Source organism: Dipodomys merriami, unplaced genomic scaffold (assembly GCF_024711535.1).
Source record: "Dipodomys merriami isolate MVZ:Mamm:240054 unplaced genomic scaffold, mDipMer1.0.p SCAF_10, whole genome shotgun sequence".
Taxonomy (NCBI): domain Eukaryota; kingdom Metazoa; phylum Chordata; class Mammalia; order Rodentia; family Heteromyidae; genus Dipodomys; species Dipodomys merriami.
The window spans coordinates 30,364,482-30,387,986 of record NW_027202271.1 but is presented as its reverse complement, the minus strand read 5'-3'; the positions used below and the strand labels follow the sequence as shown (position 1 = coordinate 30,387,986).

The 23,505-nt window shown below is 34.8% G+C and overlaps 1 protein-coding gene across 6 annotated transcripts in view; it reads right to left on the bottom strand.

The window, feature by feature from the left end:
* Nucleotides 1-23,505, bottom strand: part of Cnot2 (CCR4-NOT transcription complex subunit 2) — an 89,973-nt gene that overhangs the window by 36,362 nt on the left and 30,106 nt on the right. For 4 of the 6 annotated variants that reach the window (XM_069988538.1, XM_069988588.1, XM_069988547.1 and 1 more), the window contains exon 3: nt 5,123-5,245. The exons of 1 other annotated variant lie outside the window; for it this stretch is intronic. In XM_069988538.1, the coding sequence (XP_069844639.1) occupies nt 5,123-5,245 (123 nt within the window). Of the gene's footprint in view, nt 1-5,122; nt 5,246-13,072; nt 13,131-23,505 lie in introns of all 6 variants that reach the window. One more of the 6 variants, XM_069988566.1, reaches the window with a different exon arrangement.

Sequence of the window (23,505 nt, the reverse complement as noted above, 5' to 3'; positions counted from 1 at the left end):
AGGAGGCTGAGATCTGAGGACTATGGTTTGAAGCCAGCCCAGACAAGAAAGGCCATGAGACTTGTCTCCAATTAACCAACAAAAGCCAGAAGTGGAGCTGTGGTTCAAAGGGTTAGAGCACTAGCCGTGAGCACTAAAGCGGGAGAGCACCCATGCCTGCGTTCAAGCCCCCGAATTCAAACCCCAGGATGGAGAGACACAAAGAAAAAAATCTTGCTTGTATAGGTCGAACATCTCTCTGTAATTCCAATTTCCAAAATCCAGAAAGTTCAAAAATCTTCAATTGGCATTAATGGCTTCTCAGATAGGATATTTTAGCAGAGACCCAGATGTAAGCAAGAGAGGAAATTATGGTAAATGCAGAAAGCAGCATGTTCTTGAGAGAGAAAAGTATTCAAATAGCTGGAGACTCAACCAAACTTCTTTGTATATGTAGTTAAATACCAATGGTACAAACTACCACTATCATGAGAAAATCTTTGTTATCTAAAGCACTGTAGGCTAATACTACATAAATTCAAACTAACTTCCCAGAATAAGTATACAACCTACTCTTTATAGTTTTCAACTTTTTTTAAAGTAAACAGTGAAGGTGTCATATTTCATATCTTTTGAGATAATGTTAAACAAGAGGTCCCCACAACTTTGTTCTCATATTATTATGCTTATATATCATCAAAATGAGTACACACTCAGAGTTATAAGACTAAAATGCATATATTAAGTCTAGATTTTAGAGTATATTACTCCCAAAGAGTTATGCAATTATTTGTAGATATTTATGTATATACACACATACATACATTATACAAATTAAAACCAGAGATCAAAAAGGAATTCTGATACTCATATAGAAACATTTTTGAAAATTAATAATCTACAAGTTTATAGTTATTTAATCCTTACACCTACACATGAGTAATGTTAGATAAAAAAAATGAGATACACACAAACTTAGTAATATACCCTACTACACATAATAATATAGCTGAGATAGAAACTCATTGTAGGATTTTCAATAGTGTATATTCTTCCACCAAAAACTAATACAAGAGTGTTGTTAAGACAGTTGGATATAAACTAAGTATTACATACACAAAGTATTCTATAAATGAGTAAAAAAATCAATCTGGAAAAAGCATGAAAATGGCAACTACAAACAATCCTTTTAAAAGACACAAAAATTACCAGGATATAGAGATATCCTTCTGAAAAGAAGTTAATATTGGTAAAGATAGGCAATAGTTTAAAATATTTTTATGAAAGGAAAAATGATATAGAGGACTTTCAGATGCTCTAATGGTCTTTATAAAGCTAAAGCTATAGTAATTAAACTTCTAGTTTTGACACAAATATTATGACAAAGCAGAATAAGGAGCTTAAAAACAGGTCCAGAATATCAGATACTACTATATATTCAGATTTCAATTAGCCATAAATAAATGGTATAATTTAGTAGTGAGCAAATCACAACATGTGGGCTAAATCTGGCACATTACTTTTGTGGAGTGCATGACAATAGAACATTTTTTTACATTATAAATGAATATACAATATCCACAACTTTAATTCATCCACAAAGCCTGGTCTTTTTAAGAAAAGTTTTCTATTCATGACCTAAAGTAGAAAATGGTGTTGGAACAACTGGATAGCAGCTCAGGGGGGAAAAAATTCTGATACACCTTACAATTCATACTTTAAACATACATATTCTTAACAGTCATAAATTCCTAAGTGAGAAATAAAACATGAAAGTGCCAGAAATACTGGAAAAAGTCTAAACATGATCTCAAAAACAAAAAACACTAAAAAAATTCCATAATGTTAAATGTTTGAGGAGACACATTTAACCTTATTTAAACATTATACACTATCTACACGTATTGAAATAACCACAAAGTATACCATTCATAGCAGTAAGTTTTAGGTCATTATGTACCAGTTTAAAAATAAATTTTGACTGGCAACAGTGGCTCACAACTGTAATCTTAGTTATTCAAGAGGCTAAGATCTAACCATCACAGTTCAAACCCCGTCCAGGCAGCAAAGTCCATGAAACTCTTATCTCTAAAAGCTGTAACTGGAGATGTGGTGGCTCAAATTGCAGAGCACTAGTCTTTAACAAAAAAATTCAGAGACAGTTTGAGTCCCAGAACTGGCAAAAAAAAAAAGAAAGAAAGAAAGATAAACTGTATACTATATATTATATATGCACAACAAGCTAACGGTGAGAACTAATAAAATATTTAAATACTTATAACAAATAAGAGGTTACTAACTTTAATATATGAAGAATATACTGAGGCTTAATAAAGAAACAAGAAATGACACAAAAATAGGTAATCCACAAAGGAAGAAAGACAAATGGGAAATAGCTACAGAAAAAAGTCATATTGTTCCCTGTGTGTACATGTGTAAAATTAGTGATATTTAAATATATGTACATGAAAACATTTAATATTTGTTTACTAGCAAGACACAAAAAAGCTGGTATTCCTTTTTTTTTTTTTGGTCAGTCAGGGATTTGAACTCAAGACCTGAACTCTGCCCCTGAGTTTTCTTACACAAGGCTAGCACTGTACCATTTTGAACTACAGAACCACTTTGATTTTTAGGTGGTCAACTGGAGATAAGAGTCTCACGGACTATCCTGCCTGGGCTGGCTTCAAACCCTGACCCTCAGACCTCAGCCTCCTGAGTAGCAAGAATTACAGACATGAACCACCAGCACTAGGCTAATAGCTGGTATTCTCAATGGCATAAAAAGTGCTAAAGAAGTAAAAATTGGTACAGACTTTCTGGTGCAAATTATGACACTATACATTACAGAAATTTACATAATCTTAAAACACCAAGAGCATATGTAATTATCATTTTAGAATTGAAAAAACTAAGAATCAGAGAACATTCTTGCTACTAGAACATTCTTGCTGAGGATACAAAAAAAATCTACATTGCTTTAGAGTCCAAGTACGTAATCTACATGTTCTGTTACCTTATTTATTTAAAACCAAAAATTTCTTGGAGTAAAACATTGAGTGTAAGTTTGAGTGTTTGTACGGATACTAAAACTCAGCCACATGTATTGCATTCTAGAAAAAAGATATTGGAGCTCTTTTTTGTCAGTTGCAGACTTGAACTCAGGGCCTAGATGCTTGTTCCTGAGCTTTTTCCACTCAAGGCTACTACAGGTGTGAGCCACCAGCAACCAGCCATGGTTCATTTTTTTTACACATGCTCTAATCCTAGGTTGTAGTTGCAAATGTTCATATTTTCTTTGTTAGAACTGCTTTCATCAGTAATATTTTATTACCATTTTTCTATCAACTTTGATTATAAAATCATAGTAACATACCCTAAGTAGTAGTTTGTTTCTGCAACAATATTATCAAATAACCCCAATTTTTATCTACAAACATAGACATAAATAATAATTCAATATACTTTACATTAATAACTGACAGGCAATAAAGATAACAGAAAATTAGATGACATAGTTCCATAAGGTATTTAAGTATACACTAATCATAAACTAAATCATCACAAACGTATTTGAAAATAGCTCCAAGAAAGTAATTGTTTCTTTCCAAAGTCATATAATTTTCAAATGAAATAAAAGGGATGGAGGAAATACTAAAACTGGGGTGATGATGAGAGAACCAAAGACCAAAGCTAAAATCCTGACTTAAATCTAGGTGAAGCCAACCTGTGATATTCTAAAAAGACACAGTAAATGATTTATTAAAATTAACTTGAATGAATGAGCACAATACTTGTTACATACCTTAGAGCATTGTAAGGTTTAAATCAGTTAAGAGTATCATAAGGTTAATAACCACAGGAGATCATTCTATAGACACGCAAGCAAATTCGTAAAGTTTGAAATGAAAAGACCAGGGCACATACAAAGTATCTGGTTTGGTCAAAGGGTGTAAAGAATATAAAATTAAAGTTTAATCAAATTTGAAAAGAATGAATTCATTTAAATCTTTTAGAAATTCGCTACTTATGACTTGGCTGTGTTCTAAGCTCTATTTGTGTTTTTGTTGTTAGTATTGTTTTATTTGGTGCCAGTATTGAGGGCTGGAACTTGGCCTCTAGCTCTTATTCATGGCTGACTTTTTAACATTTGCCCCAAGTTCCCACTTTATGCTGGTTAACTGAAGGTAAAAAGCTACTCAGATTTGTCTGCAGGGGATGGAATTGGACCTTGATCCTCAGATCTCAACCTACTGAGCAGCCAAGATTACAGGCATGGAGCCCACGAGTGCTCAGCTCATTCTAAGCCTTTTTATTAAAAAAAAAAAAAATTACAGAAATACTAGCATTCCAAAGCACACAGTTCACATCTCTATAATAGGCAGGCATTCTACTACTAGGGCTATGTACCTAGCTCTAAAATTTAGAATATATTTCTTCAAATACGTTCTATATAAGTACCCCTAGAGCTGAAAAAGAAAGATATTCTACCCAAGATCTAGGTTATGAGTCAGAAGATTACCCAGTAAGGATAATGGGGTTTTATTTGTTGTTTTTGTTGGTTGTGGGGCTAGAACTCAGGGCCTGGGTGCTGTCCCTGAGCTTTTTTGTACTCAGGGCTAGTGCTCTACCACTCTGAGCCACAGCACCACTATCAGTTTTCTGAGGGTTAACTGGAGATAAGAATCTCACAGACTTTCCTTTCCCCAGCTGACTATGAACTGTGATCTTCAGATCTCAGCCCCCTGAGTAACTAGGATTACAGGTGTGAGCCACCAGCGCCCAGTAAGGTTGTTTCATGGAAGCTCACCAGTATCCTTTTATCTGTTTCCTGTTTAGCATGTATATATTTGCTGTAATGCAAAGAAGTTACTTTCCATGTTAAATAAAAAGATGATCTAAAAGCTATATGATGCTTATTCCATTCCAACCATAGTATTATGATATCTCAACTGAAGAATCACAAGACATTTATTTTCCATTCATTTCCCATTAGAATATGTCTTTATTTCCACGGCCTAGCACTATGCCTTAACACAGGGTCACTGGATCACAGATAATACCCTGAAACTAAAAATGACTTTTCAGGACCCAGAAACAGACAGATACTGCTGAGTAAATACAATGTAACTGATTAACTTACATCTTTTTCTGACCGATGTGGGAACATAGAAGATTGGCTGTAGTACATGTTTTCATCATGGTAGTCACTGTCGACCCCCTCTACAAACTTCTTTCTTGAAGCACCAAACATGCTGTTTGTCACCTAAACAAAAATATTACTTTTATCAAGAATAGTATTTTGGAAAATGTCCAGCTTAACCTTACTCTTAGGTGAAAAACAGAAGAAAAAGCACTGTTGAGATCTAGAAATTGATCAGTTGAGGGCTGATGGGTTTATGATGTTAGATATCTGATTCTAACTGAAGCTTATTTCTAGGTTCTGAAAGAAAGAAGTTAATCTTCAAGTTTGTCTTATGCAACAGTTCTGCTTACTTTAAGTTAAAATAGCCTAATCTTGAAAAATGATAGTCCCAAATACCTATTTCCCATGGATAAAATTTTCTTGGAAGTTTAGGTATTATCCAGACTCTCCAAAAGTATCTTTCATTATTAGTGTATGTCATGACTAAACCTACTTTAAAAAAAATTGCTTTCCAAAAGTATATTATTTTTCTTATAATCCAACTCATTGAGATACAGCATTTTTAAATGATTAATGAGTAATGGCATACAAGAAATCTTAGGCCACAACAGTCATTTTCATTCATCATATCTATATAAACTTATGACCTTTTCTATTTATTTTTTGCTTTTTTGTTTATGAAGTCTTTATCACAACATTACCACCTTGGAGTCTATCCTAAAATTTCTAAAATCTGTGCTAATTCTTATGGGCTTTTATTTTTTTCCTTTAGTGTTTCTAAAACTATCAACTGATTGCATTAATTTAAGACCAATGTGTTTTGCCTGGTAGTACTTTGAAATTCAAAGCAAACTGAAATGCCAAATGATATAGAAATTTGTAAAGATTTGACTATTTATTTATTTTTATTTTTGGGTCCAGTCATGGGCCTGAACTCTGGGCCTGGGTGCTGTCCCTTAGCTCTTCAGCTCAAGGCTAGCGCTCTACCACTTGAGCCACAGCGCCACTTCCAGCTTTTTTTCTTTTTGCTTATGTGGTGCTGAGCAATCGAACCCAGGGCCTCATGCATGCAAGGCAAGTGCTCTACCTCTGAGCCACCTTCCCAGCCCTAAAGAGTTGAATATGAATATTTTCACAAGTACCGTCTTGAAGGGAAAGTCACCTTAAATGTGATATCTGTACACTCATTATGATTTAGGATATATTTTCCATTACAAATAAAAAGTGTTTCCTTTTTTTTCTTATTTTTAGATAAAGAACTATGGTCGAATGTTATTTACTAGACATGATAAAATGTATACTATAAAGTCCAATTTTCTGTGAAATTTGGCTGAAAGCATCTATTCTATTTAATAATCAATTCATACCTTAAATTGCTTGTTAAATCTGTAGAATATACAATTACTCAACTATTCTTCCTAAACAAAGACTGAGAAAGATCTACTCAAGTAGACATAATCTTAAAAACACCATAATGATTAAGTTCCTGTATGTTTTTAGGCTTCTGATTTCTTTTGGTGTTAAGTAACAGAATTTTTCTGGGGAAGTCCGTTAAGTCATTAAAAGGTAAATACTTAATCTTCTTGCAAAAATGGATGGACTTTCTGGATAAAACTCATAAAAACTCTTCTATGATTCTGAACATTATTTCAGAATCAGGACTCACTTGCCTACTCACCAAACTTCTAAGTATTCCATAACAAAGGCAAAAAGTGTCTTTTTTAGAGGAGAGAAGGGTTCAGTGAGTTGAACTTCAGCAAATAAATTGTAGCAATAAGGAAGTGGCGCTGTAGAGCCACTGGTAGAGCGCTCACCTTGAGCTGAAGAGCTGAGGGACAGCGCCCAGGCTCAGAGTTCAAGCCCCACAACCGATTAAAAAAAAAATTGTAGCAATAAATTACTTCACTGTTTGAAAATTAATAATAATATATGAGATTTTTAAGTGTTTTGTAAGCATTAAAAATATATTTAATTCTCTTTATAGGACCTTTATAGTTAAAATTCTAACTCTAAGAATATGGAAAAAATAGCATATAAAATACAAAATTCAATGAAGTTTCAGGTGAATATCAGGGCATTTCTCACCAAATTTTATAAAATTCAAATAGTTCAAACTTAACTCTTCTTTTGACAGTTTGTGTATTTATCATGAAAACCAACGATAAACTTCCAGAATTCAAAAATTGTAATTAATTGTAAAAATCAATGCTTAACACTGTGGAAGATAAAATGTCTCAAAAGAAAATCACAGAAATGTTCATTTTAGACCAACACTGGAGTTTCTCAAGTGTATGTTAGTAGGAAAGGGGTGAGAAGAGGGAGAGAGAATTCTTTTTTTTTTCTTGTGTGGCTTCAACACAGAAATCACACATTAGTGAGAATAGTGAGAATACTAATGAATTCCACAAAGAGAGGGAAGAATAGAACACTCTGCTCCCTAAATGTTACCCCAGACCATGAAGGGTACTGGGATGAGTCAATTCTGATCCAAGGCATAATTAGAAAGAAAAAAATAGTGACAACAGTTTTTTTTTTTATGAAGCTAGATTTAATTTTAAAGGGTTCTCCTTTATTCTATATACAATAATGGAACAGAATAGGTATGGATGGTAGAATTGTTTGTTTTCTTTTTTTTTTAAAGCAGAGAAACAAAGGAACTACACAGGCATATACTTGTAGCAAGAGGATCAATTAAGAATGAGACAGCAAGACCCTCCATGGTATGACTGAAACTACTTGAACTTACTGCTGAGTACATTAACTTAAAGATACTAGCTAAGAGCAAGATTACCGAGTTACCCTGAATTTCTGAGTGGCTTTGGACTTTATTCTGTGAGAGATGGAAAATCCAGAGATATCGGGAAATTTTTCAAGAATGACATAACTTGGCTTTTGTTTTGAATGATTCTATGGAGGAGATAACAAACTTCAGAAATGACAGAATTTACCAGATATCAAAACTCAATATAGTCAACACAACAAGTATCTAGAACAGAAGTGCTAACTGGGAAATCAGGCCCCTTAGAAGGACCGAGTATGAGAGTCAAAGGATAGGCAGCAAAACAAATATAAAAATATAGGTGATAGGGTCTGGGAAGGTGGCTCAGTGGTAGAGCGCTTGCCTTGCATGCATGAGGCCCTGGGTTCTATTCCTCAGCACCACATAAGCAGAAAAAGCCGGAAGTGGCGCTGTGGCTCAAGTGGTAGAGGGCTAGCCTTGAGCTGAAGAGCTGAGGGACAGCGCCCAGGCCCAGAGTTCAGGCCCCAGGGACTGGCAAAAAAAAAAAAAAAAAATGTAGGTGATAAACAATGCCAGATCCCCCTCTTCAAAATCTTTGTAATCTCAATTTTCTCTATTATTTACTAGAATAGGCAACTTGAACAATCTCCATATAGACCTTTCAATCTACTTTTTATTTCTTCTGCTTTCCCACACCATTCCAAATGATGATATCTGTAAGTAAAAATTTCTAAATTTCAATATACCTCATAGGACCCTCAGTAATCTTTCTGACCATATCTCTTTCCTGGTCCCTTCACAACACTAAAGTCTGGCCACATATTCAGTTACCCAAGTACATTAAGTTCTTTTCAACTTCAAGTCCATTTGCATATGCTAATACTTCTGTTCAAAATATTCTTCCTATATGGTTCTTTGAAACTCTCATACTAACTTAGGAATCCTGCTTAGTAACTAAAAATATTTTGTCATAACAATAATTACACAATAAAATTTATTTTATTGACCATGCATCAGGAAATATTCTAAATGCTATCTCATTTATATAATCATTATGCTAGTACAGAATAACAATTACCCTATTTTGCAGCTGGGAAAACTAGGAAATGGAGAAGGTAATTTGCCTTAAGTTATATAACTTATAAGTAAATAGATGAATTTTGATCCCAATCTAATAAAGTCCTCCTTTTAGCCATTATAACTAAAAGACTCAAAATGCAATTTAGTTTAGTATGTTTTCTTCCTAAACTACACAGAAAAGCAGTAAAGAATCAATTATAACAGCAAAAAACAAAACAAAATTAGACACACTTGGCTATTGCTTTTCATAAATATATTACTCAAAGTCTCCTTGTTCTAAAATACTGTTCTAATATGGTAAATGTATTGAAATGCTCAAGAATCCATCTGCTTGGATCTATGAAAATTAAAAGTTCAGATAAACTTCTAAATCTGTAATTTCTCACAATGTCTTGAAGGAAATTCTGCCATAACTTAGGGAAAAAATATACTAGAAACTCTGAATTCAAATGACTATAGTTCTCTTCAGAATAAGTTTCTTGGAATATTAACAATTTGATCCAATGGTGTCCCCTTCCAAGCCTGTTTTTATGAAACAACTCTCAGAAAACCCCAATACAAGAAAATACCTGCCCTATAGGGAAAATTTTATTTAAACAATAGATGCATGTTATTTAAGCAACCTTTTTTGTTGTTGTTAAAGTTTTGGCAAGGATTTAGTATAACAGAGTTAAAGTGGGGAGAAACAGAAAAAGAGAGAAACATTTCTTGCTTATCATGTAAGAAAGGGAAACTAAAGACTCCTTACTTAGTCATTTCTTATCATGGCTATTGCTAACTGAATGCAATTTATGCTACCAAAGAACTAAAGTTAAGGTCATAAGCAGATGGCATGTGAATTTTTATAAACACTCTTCTGAAACATCAGCAACAGACTGTGACTTTGTGTTGTCACTGAAGTTCATAATCTGGGGAAATGTTACTAGAAAACTCCAAGCTCACTGGCACCTTCTTCCCCCTTAAAACAAAAAGTTAACAAGTAGATGCACAGCAAATATGACTGGCTAAAAATGTGCTTTAGCAAAAAATTAGGACCTGTATAAACATTTCTACAATCATCATTTTGAAGAGCAGATAAGTTTTTTCAAAGATTAAAGAAATTTTTGTGTATTTCTGGAGGGCTTATCCAAAGTACAGGATGGCTTGTGCCTGAAGGAAAGACAGAGAGGAAGGGAAAGGGGGAAATACTACTTTTCCTAATCCCAAACTGCAAAGTGGCATGTTTAACTCATATTTCAAAAACAAAACACATACATCACACCACTTATGCCACCCCAAAATCTGCAAACTGAAGAGTGTTTCCTCATCTGACTTTAATCTAGAGACACTGTGCTTCAACTACAATAAACTGATTTTGTGGTTCTTCAAAATCTTAATATCTTAATTTTACTGGCTATACTAGTAAGCCTCATATAGATTCAAATTAAAATCTCCAACATGATAAGCTTTACAAGTAGAGGACTATTAACAGTGGCTCATGTGATAACCTGCCTAGTAAACTCTAAATCCTGAGTTGAAACCCTAATATTATCGGGGGGGGGGGGGAAGAAGAGGGTAAGTATAACATGGTAAAAACAAAGCTCTAGTCATTAAAAAAGTGCTAATCTATAGGGAAAAAGTATATAACCATATGCAAACTAAAGCATTAACTGTAATAAATATCCTTTAAAAACAGTGGTTACAAATTTGTAATACAGCCTAAATTAAGTACTTTTTCATAAAATATTATGATATGAAGTTATAAAATACAAATGGAAAGATAAATAACAACATAAAAAGAAGCCACTAAGCTTTGGATACAAACCAAATCTACTACACATACAGGAAATATTTGAATAAGAGTCAACATCAGCCAGGCACTGGTAGCTCAAACCTGTAATCCTAGCTACTCTAGAAGCTGAGATCTGAGGATCACAGTTCAAAGTCAGGCCAGGCAGAAAAGTCCCTATGAGATTCTTATCTCCAATTATCCACTCAAAAACTAAAAGTGGCGCTGTGGCTCAAAGTGGTAGAATGACAGCCTTGAGCAAAAGGGCCCAAGGACAGCACCCAGGCCCTGAGTTCAAGCCCCATGACTAACAAAAAAAACAAAAACAAAAACAAAAAACAAGTAAATATCTTAAGCCAATTCTTGAGGAATAGGGGACTAGTCTAATACAAAAGGCTGGGATAAAGAGACTTTAAATGTCCACTGAAAAAAGGCAGACTTGCTGAGGGACACATTTTATAGCCTCGATAAATTAAAAAATTGTAGAATTTATGCCAGGTGCTGGTGGCTCACACCTGTAATCCTAGTTATTCAGTAGGGTGAGATATGAAGATCACAGTTCAAAGCCAGCCTGGGCAGGAAAGTCTGTGGGACTCCTATCTCTAATTAAACACCAGAAAACCTTGAGCTATGGTTAAGTGGTAGAGTGCTAGCCTTGAGCTGAAGAGCTGAGGGACAGTGCCCAGGCACAGAGTTCAAGCCCCATGACCGATAAAAAATAAAAATAAAAAAAATTATAGAGCTTAAAGAGAAAATGGGAAGATAAACTAATGAGAAATCTGTATTTTTAGACCTAAAGTGCCAAATACTTGGTATCCTGATCTCTTTATGCCTCACACACTATCTGAAGAAATGTTATCAGTCACAGACCATATTAAAAATGTGGTTTTCCTGAATTGTTTTTCTTTTAATTTTAACCTCCTTTATTCTTTTTACATATCGTGCATTAAAAATACATTGTTTTAACCAGTAGTTTTACCCACATTGTTATTCTTTGTTCTGCAATGACCCTTATATTTCAAAACAACACAAATATAATCCCCTTGGTCTCAAAGGGACCCTGAAACGTGCCTATGCCTGTGATTCTGTAGATGCTGAAACCCCATTCCACCCTTAATCAAGGAAACAACTCAGAGTAATACAGTACAATGTAGGACAGTCTTCAATAAGTACTAGAACAGTCTTCACTAAAGGTTTCAAAATCAAGAATTGATCCAATAGAAGGAATAGGGTATTTGAAGACAAAATGTTGCTTTTGGTATCTGGAATTGAATTAATAACCTCAATTTTAAAAAGTCAATGTTATCAATTCAAAATCCTTTTAAGTCTGATAGGCAATCTCCCAAGTGTTTTCTTCATATTTTAAAGCAATTTAGCCTTTCTTCTTTGAAACTAAGCAAGTAATATGCAGATGATATTTTGATATCTTGTATCTTTCATGTTTTATCCTGGGCTTAATTTCAAATGTCTTATTATACACTAAAGAATTTACAAACCACTGCAATATGAATGATATGAAATAAATCTGGGAGATCTAAAGAAACAATTTTCAAAATCTTTCTGAGAAACAAGAACCTCAAAAAGTAGTAACAGTAAGTAAGGTAATAAAGACTCTGGTTATACGCCTTCAATATTACTTTTAAACATGATGCCTTAAGATAAACAGAAAAATGCAATGAATATTGGCATTTTGCTCTCCTACATACTAGGACTTGGCTTAATTTATTAGCTTATTCAACAAACAGTTGAACTGTGTACCATATACTGTGCCTTCTCCAAATACATACTTATTTTTGTTAACTATCAATGTAAAGATGAGAGAAGAGTTCCAGTCTTCCTTCAGGAGTTCAAATAAAAAGGTGTTTGAAGTTTCTTTCTTGTAAAGAGTAAAAATCATTACTACCTGCCTAAAACCTTTGGAAAGAAAACAGCATATTTAATACCATGGAAATGTTAAAACTGCCACCTTCTGAGATTATTACATATGGCAAAACTGTCTTCAATGAGTTCAGTTCATGCCTTCTCTTTTTTGTCTTAGCTTCTTTTTTGAACATGAGTTTTCTGTTTCTGATATACTATGTGGAGAATACAAAATTTGTAAAAAAAAAAAAACACAAAAACAAAAACAAAAACAAAACCAAGTTTCTTTGCATTATAATATTAATGGTTTGTTTCTTTGTATTATAATATTAATGGTTTGTTCCACTTAAAAATTTCTTAGAACAGACTTCAATAATTTCAAGACAGTTTTTTGAAGAAACATTTGTAAACTAACAAAATGACTCACTGGTTAAATGGCCGAACATCTACCCTCAAAAATACCAATATTTCCCCAAGTTGTTTCCCACTGTATACTTACCTGTGCAAATTCTTTCAACATTTGCTACTCTGGGGATTGGAAAGCTCAGAGCTGGAGGCTGAAGTGAAGAAGGAAAGGTTGGAGGGTGAGCCATGGCACCAGCCCCACACTAGGAGCTCCCCTGAGATATTACAGCAGGGTTGACACCATAGCTCTGAAGTTCAAACTCCAGCAAACGATAAGAAAGGAGTCCAACCAGAACATGATAAACGATGGGATTCTTCTGCTCTTTGAAAAATAAGGAAATCATGCTATAAAGATCTGAACATCCAGTTTATATATTGACTCCCTGTTCACCTTCATTACTTATCATCCAACCCCAGAATCCTTTTTCAAGACTGATTTAAAGTACTAATAAAACAAACAAAAAGGCAGCACTCTCTATATAAAACTGTACACTTGCCCAGAATATTCAAGGATGGTGCTTACCTGGCCATCATGAAAACATGTACAATATGTTCAAATAACTGCCTAGTTATTCCTCAGTCTCTTGCTCTCCTGAGTGCTAAGGCTCTCAGGTATGCTAACACCATCAACCAGCACAATGAAAGTCAGACTACATGAGATATACTTCCTAAAAAGAATGGACTAAACTAGAGATGACTTCAGGTATATTCCTTGGGAGGAAATTAATTTGTTTGGTTATTTTTTTAAAGATCCTTTCATGATAAAAGATATCTTTCATGAGAAATAGAGAAAATTAGAAGAAAATTTAATATTTTATAGAATTTTTAAAGAAATATAAAATTTGTTCATCGTTTTTTATTATTGTTACAGTGTGGAAGATCAAAGTCAAGGCCTTATACATGCTAGGTAAGTACTCAACTACTGAAGTACATTCCCAACTCCTACTCGCTTTTATAAAACTATAAATCCTTGCTTAATATAAAGTAAATTACTTCAGAGAAAAATGAATTCTAGTATAAATATTAATAAAAATACATGCTCATTTTCTTCAAGACAATACTTAATAGCACAGACATTTCAATTGGCAACCCTATAATATTTATATTACAAAATTATACAGATATATCAAAATCCTAAATGAAGCATGAAGAAGCTAAAAATGAAAGTATTCTTTCAGCAAGGGTATACTGAACTTTAAAACACTTCTAAACATCTGTCCACGTAAATTAATTCAATAAACATTCACTGAAGTGTACTATACAAAGTGTTTTATATAATTGGATTTTACTCTTCAGACTCCATGTTTAATCCAGCCAATTATTCAGAAAACATGAACATTATAAATAAAAGGGAAGAAAAGCAAAACACATTTATAGTAGTTTTCTATGCTATTGCTAAGGTCTAAAGACCTACTCTTGGATTCATTCACTATGATTTTCCCCTTAATAGACCCATCTCCAGGTGTTTGCACTTGTTTTATCCTTTAGGAATGCTGTTCCCTTAGATTTATCTAATGGTTTCCTACTTTACCTACTTCTGGTATTCAATCAGTGAGAACCTCCCTATTTCAAAGTACCCCTTCCCCAACCATTTTTTCTAAGTTACCTTTGTCATTTTCATCTTGAGACTTTACTTGAGTCTTCTCATGACATTTAATGTCAGATATATTAGGATGTCCTGTAATTTTGGCTTGTCTGTTTTCTCATAACCATATTGAAGTTACATGTTTCAATGTCACATCACTAAAGGTGATAACACCCTTCTCAAGTGCAGTTTATATACTGCACACATTTCCAATATTAGTACATAAATAATACTTATTATAGGGAACATTAACCTTGATCTTGGTGAAGAGGATAAAATTTCCATTGTTCTCCAATGTGCTAGGCTTGATCTCAGGGCCTGTGTGCTGACGCTGAATTTTTTGCTCACAGATAGTGACTACCACTTGAGCCACAGGTCCACTTCCAGCTTTCTGATGGATAATTGGAAATAAGAGTCTCAGGGACATTTTGGCTCCAGCTCACTTCCAACTGTGATCCTAGGATCTCAGTTTCCTGAGTGGCTAAGATTACAGGCAGGAGCCAAGAGTGCCCAGTATAAACTATTATTTTTTAATTTAAAATGTTTTGAAGGACTCTCAAAGTATGGAAATACTTGCTTAAGTTTTCAGCAACTTATTACAGTTCTTATGATGATTTTACGTTTCTTGTTCCTTCAATATTTGTTAACTGAATGCTTTCCACAAAATAAATCACTATCTTAAATATAAGCACATATAAGTGGCCCATAGTGATATTAATAGGAGATAAGAATGGCTCAAACTTCAAGTTCTTCACACTACTAATATTCTTTTAGTTTTAGCATGGTCCCTTTATTCCTGTAGAAGGTTTAAAATTTCCTGTGTTCCCAATCACCCTCTTAGTAATTCTTTATTCTTTTCTATTCAAAAAAGAATTTCCATCATTCTCCCTGGAGAATGCTTTCAGAAAAGTATATTACTTTTTGAATTAAATTTCCTAACACTTTCGTTTAAAAAAGAATTCAAAACTTCCTATCTCATTAATGTTCCATACAGATTAAACAATAAAGGAATAATATAGTATCTAACTTTGTTTCCCCAGCTAAGATGATGAATAATTGATATATTTATGGGACTATTAGATTCTAGAGGATTTTATGGGAGAGAATTCAAAGAAATGGTCCAATATTTTGCGCTATGTTAAATAAGATAGGTGCTGTAATTAGTCCAATCATTAATTGGTATTCATTTACAAATCTGTACGGTTTTATATTTTTTTCAAAATTACTGTAAATTCTAAGATCACAGTTTTGATTTATATATATTGAGATTTTTGTGTTATAAGATTACATATGCCTAATATGAGCCATGACTAAATCCCAACATAAAAGCTCTTTTCTTTACCTGGTGTGATTTTCATCTATTTTTTTTTTTGGGAGGGGGTGTCCAGTTGTAGGGCCTGAATTCTGGGCCTGGGCACTGTCCCTCAGCTCTTCAGCTCAGGCTAGCGCTCTACCACTTGAGCCACAGCGCCACTTCCGGCTTTTTTCTTTTTGCTTATGTGGTGCTGAGGAATCGAACCTAGGGCCTCATGCATGCAAGGCATGCATACCACTGAGCCACCTTCCCAGCCCCTCTTCATCTATTTTATCAACTAAATTATAAACAATCTTAAGACTTCAACTTCTAGTTAAGATGAAGGAACAGCAGTAGAATAATACACTCCCCAACCCACCAAGACAATTTAAAAAGTGGACAAAGTACTATGCCAGAAAGTCTTAGAGGCCAGCTTAGGCCTTGTCCACAGAGGGAGAAAAATAATTTTTTTTTAAAAAAACAAGAATTTTTTTTTCAAAAGCAGACTATCTGTCTATCTATTCTACACACATATACACTAAACAATGATTTCCAGACATAAAGAAAGAACTGATGGGAGCCTGGCTTGAACAGACTGGGATATATTGAAGAAAAGCCCAAGTAGGAAGAACCCCAAAATCTCTGTAAATTAAAATATATTTAGGGTAATCCATGGTAACCAGAGTAAGCACACTATACTAGAATATCAGACAGAAGACAGCTATACAGGAAAGATCTGTGGAGATCTGGAGAGGGTCTCCAGATAAATACTAACCACTATGCGTATATGAGAAAACTGTAAGAAGCCTGAGAGTCACTTGAAAGTAACAAAAAGCAAATGACCCTTAAAGCTGACACAGGGCTAAGAATCATTTGTGTTCACCAAACAAAACAGAGAAACATTTTAATTCATAGAATATCTATCAAGTAAAATATTCAGAAAAGGACTGACTTGCTTAGGAGCTGGAAGAAAACTGGCCCTAAACTAAAGATCATTCTGTTTAATGGAACTTTAAAAACAAAAACAATGAAAGTCACAAACAAATGCCAAGTAATGTTCCTGAAACACCAAGAAATCTCAAGAATTTTAAATGAAATATAGAACAATGCTTTACATTTAACAGAATAAAGTTACAAAGGACTGATGCTGAAATAAAATGTCAAAAATAACAAAGAAAAAAAACAAAGAAAAATATCAACAGAAACAGACATTATTTCTGGAGACATTTTATGACAACAATGATATAATCAGTAGAGGACATTATAATTAAATTTAATCTCCAAATCAAGGTAAAAAAAATTGACTGCCATGGCTGAAAGACAACAGTAAACTGGAAAACATAGTACTAAAATACTATCTTAAATAAAACATGAGGAAGTAAATGTGAATGACTGTCAGTAAGTTAGAGAACAATTTCAGGGTAATTGGAGTTCCCACAGGACAGAAAGCAGAGAAAAAATATAGGAAATATAGTGGAGAAGAAATAAAGAAAAAAAATCATCAAAAAAAAATCACCAAATTTGATTTATAAAGGCTAGAAAGATGCTGTATTTCTTGAGAAGCACAACAAATTCAAAGTACTAGAGTTATAAATGATACCAGTTTACATCACAATCAAAACATATATCTGAGACATCATAAATAAAATGACAAAAAACATTACCCAAAGACAGAAAAGATGCATAAAATACATTGGACCCCAAATAAAAACCGCAGTATATTTTTACTAGAAATAGGATCTTGGTCTTGGTACGTAGCCAGACCAGCCTTGAACTAATCATTTCCTGTTTTAGACTCTAGAATGCTGGGATATGTAGGCATGCGGCACCATGAACAAATGGAATAGTTTTGGGGGGCATTACAGAGATCTGAATTCAAGGCAACCCACTTGGCAAGAATCTATCACTTGAGCCACACCTCCAGCACTTTTTGTTCTGGTTATTTGCATGTGTATGTGTATATTCTGGTAGAGGAAGGGAGGCTTAACTTCAGGGCCTGGGCACTGTCATTTAGCTTTTCCACACAAGTCTGGCACTCTACCACTTGAGCCACAGCTCCTCTTCTGGCTTTTTTGCTGGTAAACTGGAGCTAAAAGTTTTAGGGAATTTTCTCCCCCAGCTGCCTTTGAATCTCAATTCTCAGATCTCAATAACAGCCTTGTAAGTGCTAGGATTACAGGCATGAGCCACAAGTACCTGGCTTGCTCTGGTTATTTCTGAGATAGGGTCTTGCTTTCTGCACACTTCTAAGTGGACAAGCACCCAGTTTGGGAGGTGGTCTCCCAAACTTTTTTCACTCAACTGGCCTAGATCTACAATCTGTTTCCTGAGTAGCTAGATATAAGCATGAGCCACCAAAAATGTATAACAACATATTTTAAAGTTCTACAAGAAACACTGTCAAAATATTCATTACCCAGAAAAATATCGTTATAAATGAAGTAAAATACTTTTCTGTTATTCAAAACGTAAAGAATTCATTGCTATCAGAAATGCAATAGGAAAAAGGTTTTTTAAAAAAAAAATCCTTGGGGCTGGGAAGTGGCTCAGTGGTAGAGCGCTTGCCTTGCATGCATGAGGCCCTGGGTTCGATTCCTCAGCACCACATAAGCAAAAAAAAAAAAAAAAAAAGCCGGAAGTGGCACTGTGGCTCAAGTGGTAGAGTGCTAGCCTTGAGCTGAAGAGCTGAGGGACATCGCCCAGGCCCAGAGTTCAGGCCCCACAACCGGACCAAAAAAAAAAATCCTTTAATTAGAAAAGAAATGTACCATAATGAAGAACATATAGGAAAGGGAAGTAAGGAAAAATGTAAAGGTAGATAAACAAAAAAAAAGGGGAGGGAAAAAAAGAAAAGAAAATGAAAGGAAGAATACTAAATCTATTTATAGATGACAAAAAGCAGAAATAAAAACTATCACTACCATTCAAATAAAGAACAATGAGATTACATTATAGAGATCACAGGAAGAGAAATTCCAAATAAGATCTTAAAAAAAGTATTAAACAAGTAAGTATAAATGCATACACATTTTGAAATTAAAGAGCTAGGGCTGGGAAGATGGCTTAGTGGTAGAGCGCTTGCCTTGCATGTATGAGGCCCTGGGTTTGATTCCTCAGCACCACATAAGCAAAAAGAAAAAAGCCGGAAATGGCACTGTGGCTCAAGTGGTAGAGCGCTAGCCTTGAGCTGAAGAGCTAAGGGACAGCACCCAGGCCCAAAGTTCAGGCTCCACGACCAGACCCCCCCCCCAAAAAAAAAGAAAGAAAGAAAGAAAGAAATTAAAGAACTAAAAAGCCTCAGTCCAAAACAACTAAAAATGCTCCATGATTTATCCAACAAATATTTACTCTTACTGTATATGTTAGATATTATCAGAAGGAAATACAGGAGATTACTATGAAAATATAAGTAACTGTCATTTTTAAATGTATTGCTAAGCACAGATGAGGGAAATTTAGCCTCCAAAAGTATTTTAGGCACATAAAGAAATAATTATTATATTAAGTACCTTCTGTTAGCCACTAAAGATTATTTAAAAAAATAACAGAAACAAAAAAAAACTTACGTTTGGAAACTGTAAGTCACTTAGCAAAGCAATAATGAATGACAACATATAATAAAAATAAATGTTAAAAATAATTACATACGGGGCTGAGGCCCAGAGTTCAGGCCCCACGACCGGACCCCCCCCCAAAAAAAATAATAATTACATACTAAGATTTCATTCCTAGTAAAATGAACAAATCTCTAACAGAACTAATGAAAATAAAGAGGAAAATGCAGTTTTAGGAATGAAAGTTTCCTCAGTGGGAGGTAGAATGATAGAAAGGTGTAGTGTATACATAAATAAACATGTTAAGTTGAAAGACCTTTGTATATCAATTTGAAGATTATAAAAAGGAAGAAAGGCAAGATTCACATATCAGTAGGAAAAATACATGTTTTTCGGAGGAAAAAAAATCTCTAAATCAGACAGTAGCATTAGGAGTAATTTCTTTACACTTAAATAAGCTTATCTATAAAAATTTATATATCATACCTCATATTTATAACAATTTAAATCTTTTCCTCTATGACAATAAGATGAAAGATTACTAATATGTCAATATTTTAACAGAAGTACTAGAAAGTTTAGAAAAGAAATGTAATTAAAATAACAATGTTAAATTCCAAAACTCTCATTTCCAAATGATACTATTCACATGAAAATATCAAAAAGACTGCACATAAATTATGAAAATTGTAAAAACAAGAAAGCTTCATAAGACTAAGAGATACAAAAATTTTGAGTTAACCACTTCAACTTAACAATAACACCTATAAGTATCTTTAAAATTACCATTTATAATCAATCAACAGACATACTTAAACATAAAATATATTAAATATATGAAAATGAGATAAAGTATAAAAGACCCTAATATATAAACTCATGTATAAAACAAAAATTATAAATGTATCAAATCTCTAACAAAAAACATAATTCTGTTTATAACTTCAACAATTTTGGGGGCTGGCAGGAGTCTTTTCATTCATAAAACAAATGATCAAGAAAAGCCAAAACATTCATAAAGCCCAACATAATCAGACAGACATCATTATTTAAAACAAAACTACAGTTTAAAAAACATGATACAGGTGTATACATGAGCACATCAAAATAACAGAAAAAGACAGAAGTAACAAGCCCATGCATATAAACCCTCCTATCCAAGGAGCTCAAGAGCACTGCTGATTAGTTTATAAAAATCAGATTAACGGTAAATATGAAAAAGCAAAAAAAATTATTTTAGGAGAATAAACAGAATGTCTTTACTTGCTGTCTCTGACATCACAACAAACTGGGAAAAAATTTAATTTTGATATTATCAAATGATAGATAAGCATAAGCATTATGGATAGAACTAAAAATTGTTATATTCATTCTCATATTTCTAGAGGATCTTTTGAATTTAATGTATCTGATATTTTAGAATGACTCTGAGATAACTTTTGTAACTTAATAAACCTCCCTATTTGGTTATTTTCATGTAATGTTTTGAAAATATGATGCCCTTTTTTTTCTCTTTTTTTTCATTGTGAAAATACCATACAGAGGGGTTACAATTACATGGGCAAGGTAATGAGTACATTTCTTATCAAGCATTGTTGCCTCCTCCTTGTTTCCCCTTTCCATCCCTTCCCATCTTGTTTTTATGGCTCTATTGCCCTATCATTTTTATTCCAATATCTGTTCCCACTTTTTTTGGTCGGTTGTGGAGCTTGAACTCTGGGCCTGAGCTCTTCAGCTCAAGGCCAGCACTCTACCACTGGAGCATCTCCTGCCCAGTGTGGCTTTGAGCCATGATCCTCAGATCTCAGCCTCCTGAGTAGCTTGGATTACAGGCGTGAGCCACTGCACCTGGCTGTTATCCACTTTTATTCCCTTCATCATTGATATCCTAGGAGGGAATGTGGGTGCATCACTCTCCAAGAGTTCACTGAGGTAGACTCTACTAGTTACTTCAACCTTACCATGCAGCCCCTTATCCTCATATAATGAAGCTGGCAAAATCTATCCCAGTTTCAAACTGGTAAGATATACTTGCCAGTGGAATATCTGCTGATAGTGCTTTCACTCTATATACACAAAAATTGATAAATGTAGGTTTTTATGTCCGTTCTCATATACATGTATTTTGTGTTTTTTTTTGAGTGTTTGTTTTTGCACACTCCCAGGGATTGAACCCAATGAACAGACATTGTCCCTGAGTTTTTGGGCTTATAGCTAGTGCTCTCTAACTTAAGTCACAGCTCCACTCTGTGCCTTTTGGTAGTTAATTGGAGATAAGAATCTCATGGAGGGCTGGGAAGGTGGCTCAGTGGTAGAGCGCTTGCCTTGCATGCCTGAGGCCCTGGGTTCGATTCCTCAGCACCACATAAGCAAAAAGAAAAAAGCCGGAAGTGGCACTGTCCAGGCTGCGGACTTCCTATTCCAGGCTGGCTTTGAACTGTGATCCTTAGATCTTGCCTTTTGAGTAGCTAGGATTACAAGTGTGAGCCACCTGGGACCAAATGTCACCAGTTTTATTATAAATACTTTCACGGGTTTTGCTGTCTGTCATATTTTTTATTAAGAACAAGTTAAATTAAGAACAAGTTAATTAAGAACAAGTTTAAAAAAAAAAGACCAACCTGTCATAAGCAGTATTATTATCTCAGAATCAGCTTTGCTTGCTTCTATATTTTCTTTAGTGCACAGAAATACTTGCACTAATTTACTGATTTTTAGTTTAACAATGCATCCCATATTCATAATTGAGACAAATCATTTACATTAAGAAACTTTGTGAGACTATTTTGTATTTTATATATAAAGCCTAGTGTCTGAATGCCCAAGGGTAGAATCACAGTTCTAAAATGAATACACAAGTGCTCCACTTTAAATCTTCTTGGGAAACACAACAGCCTCTATCAGAAACCATGTGACTTAGCCTAAAACAATTTCTTTGGCCTAGAGGAATTATTAAAAAAAAGAAATTAGCTGGCTGTCAGTGGCTGTTGCCTGTTAATCCTAGCTACTCAGGAGGCTGAGATCTGAGGATCGTGGTTCAAAGCCAGCTAGGGCTTTAATAAAGTCCGTGAGACTCTTTTTATGCTCAAAGCCAGCACTCTACCACTTGAGGCACAGTGCCACTTCCGGCTTTTTTCTTTTTGCTTATGTGGTGCTGAGGAATCGAACCCAGGGCCTCAGGCATGCAAGGCAATCGCTCTACCACTGAGCCACCTTCCCAGTCCAAGTCCGTGAGACTCTTATCTCCAATAACCACTCAGAAAACCATAAATGCCGCTGTGGCTCAAAAGGTAGAGTGCTAGGCTTGAGCTGAAGAGCTGAGGGACAGTGCCCAGGCCCAGAGTTCAAGCTCCACAACCGACATACATACATACATACATACATACATACATACATACATACATACATAAGCCAGGTGCTGGTGGCTCAAACCTGTAATCCTAGCTACTTAGGAAGCTGAGATCTGAGGATCACGGTTCAAAGCCAGCCCAGGCAGGAAAGTCCGTGAGACTCTGATCTCCAATAAACCACAAGAAAACCAAAAGTGACGCTGTGGCTCAAGTGGTAGAGCGCTAGCCCTGAGCTGAAGAGCTGAGGGACAGCACCCAGGCCCAGAGTTCAAGCTCTACAACTGACAAAAAAAAAAAAAATTACTGCCGAGTGCCAGTGGATAATTCCTGTAATCCTAGCTACTCAAAAGCTGAGATCGAAGGATCACAGTTCAAAGCTAGCCCACGTGGTAAAGTCCATAAGAATCTTATTTCCAATTAACCACCAAAAGAGCCAGAATTGGAGCTCAAGTGATAAAGTGCTATCCAGCCTTGAGCAAATAAAAAGCTCAGGGTCAATGCCCAATCCCTGAGGTTCAGGCCCCAAGACCTGCAAAGACACACACATACACACACACACACGCGCACACACACACACACACACACACACACACAGGCACACATGCACGCACGCGCACATGTGTGCGCGCACACACAATTACAGCCACACAAAGGGTGCTATAAACCAAGGCTGTTGGTGAAACTTGCTATTTCAAAAATTCAGCCAGACATGGTGGGACATGCCTATATATCTCCACTACTGGA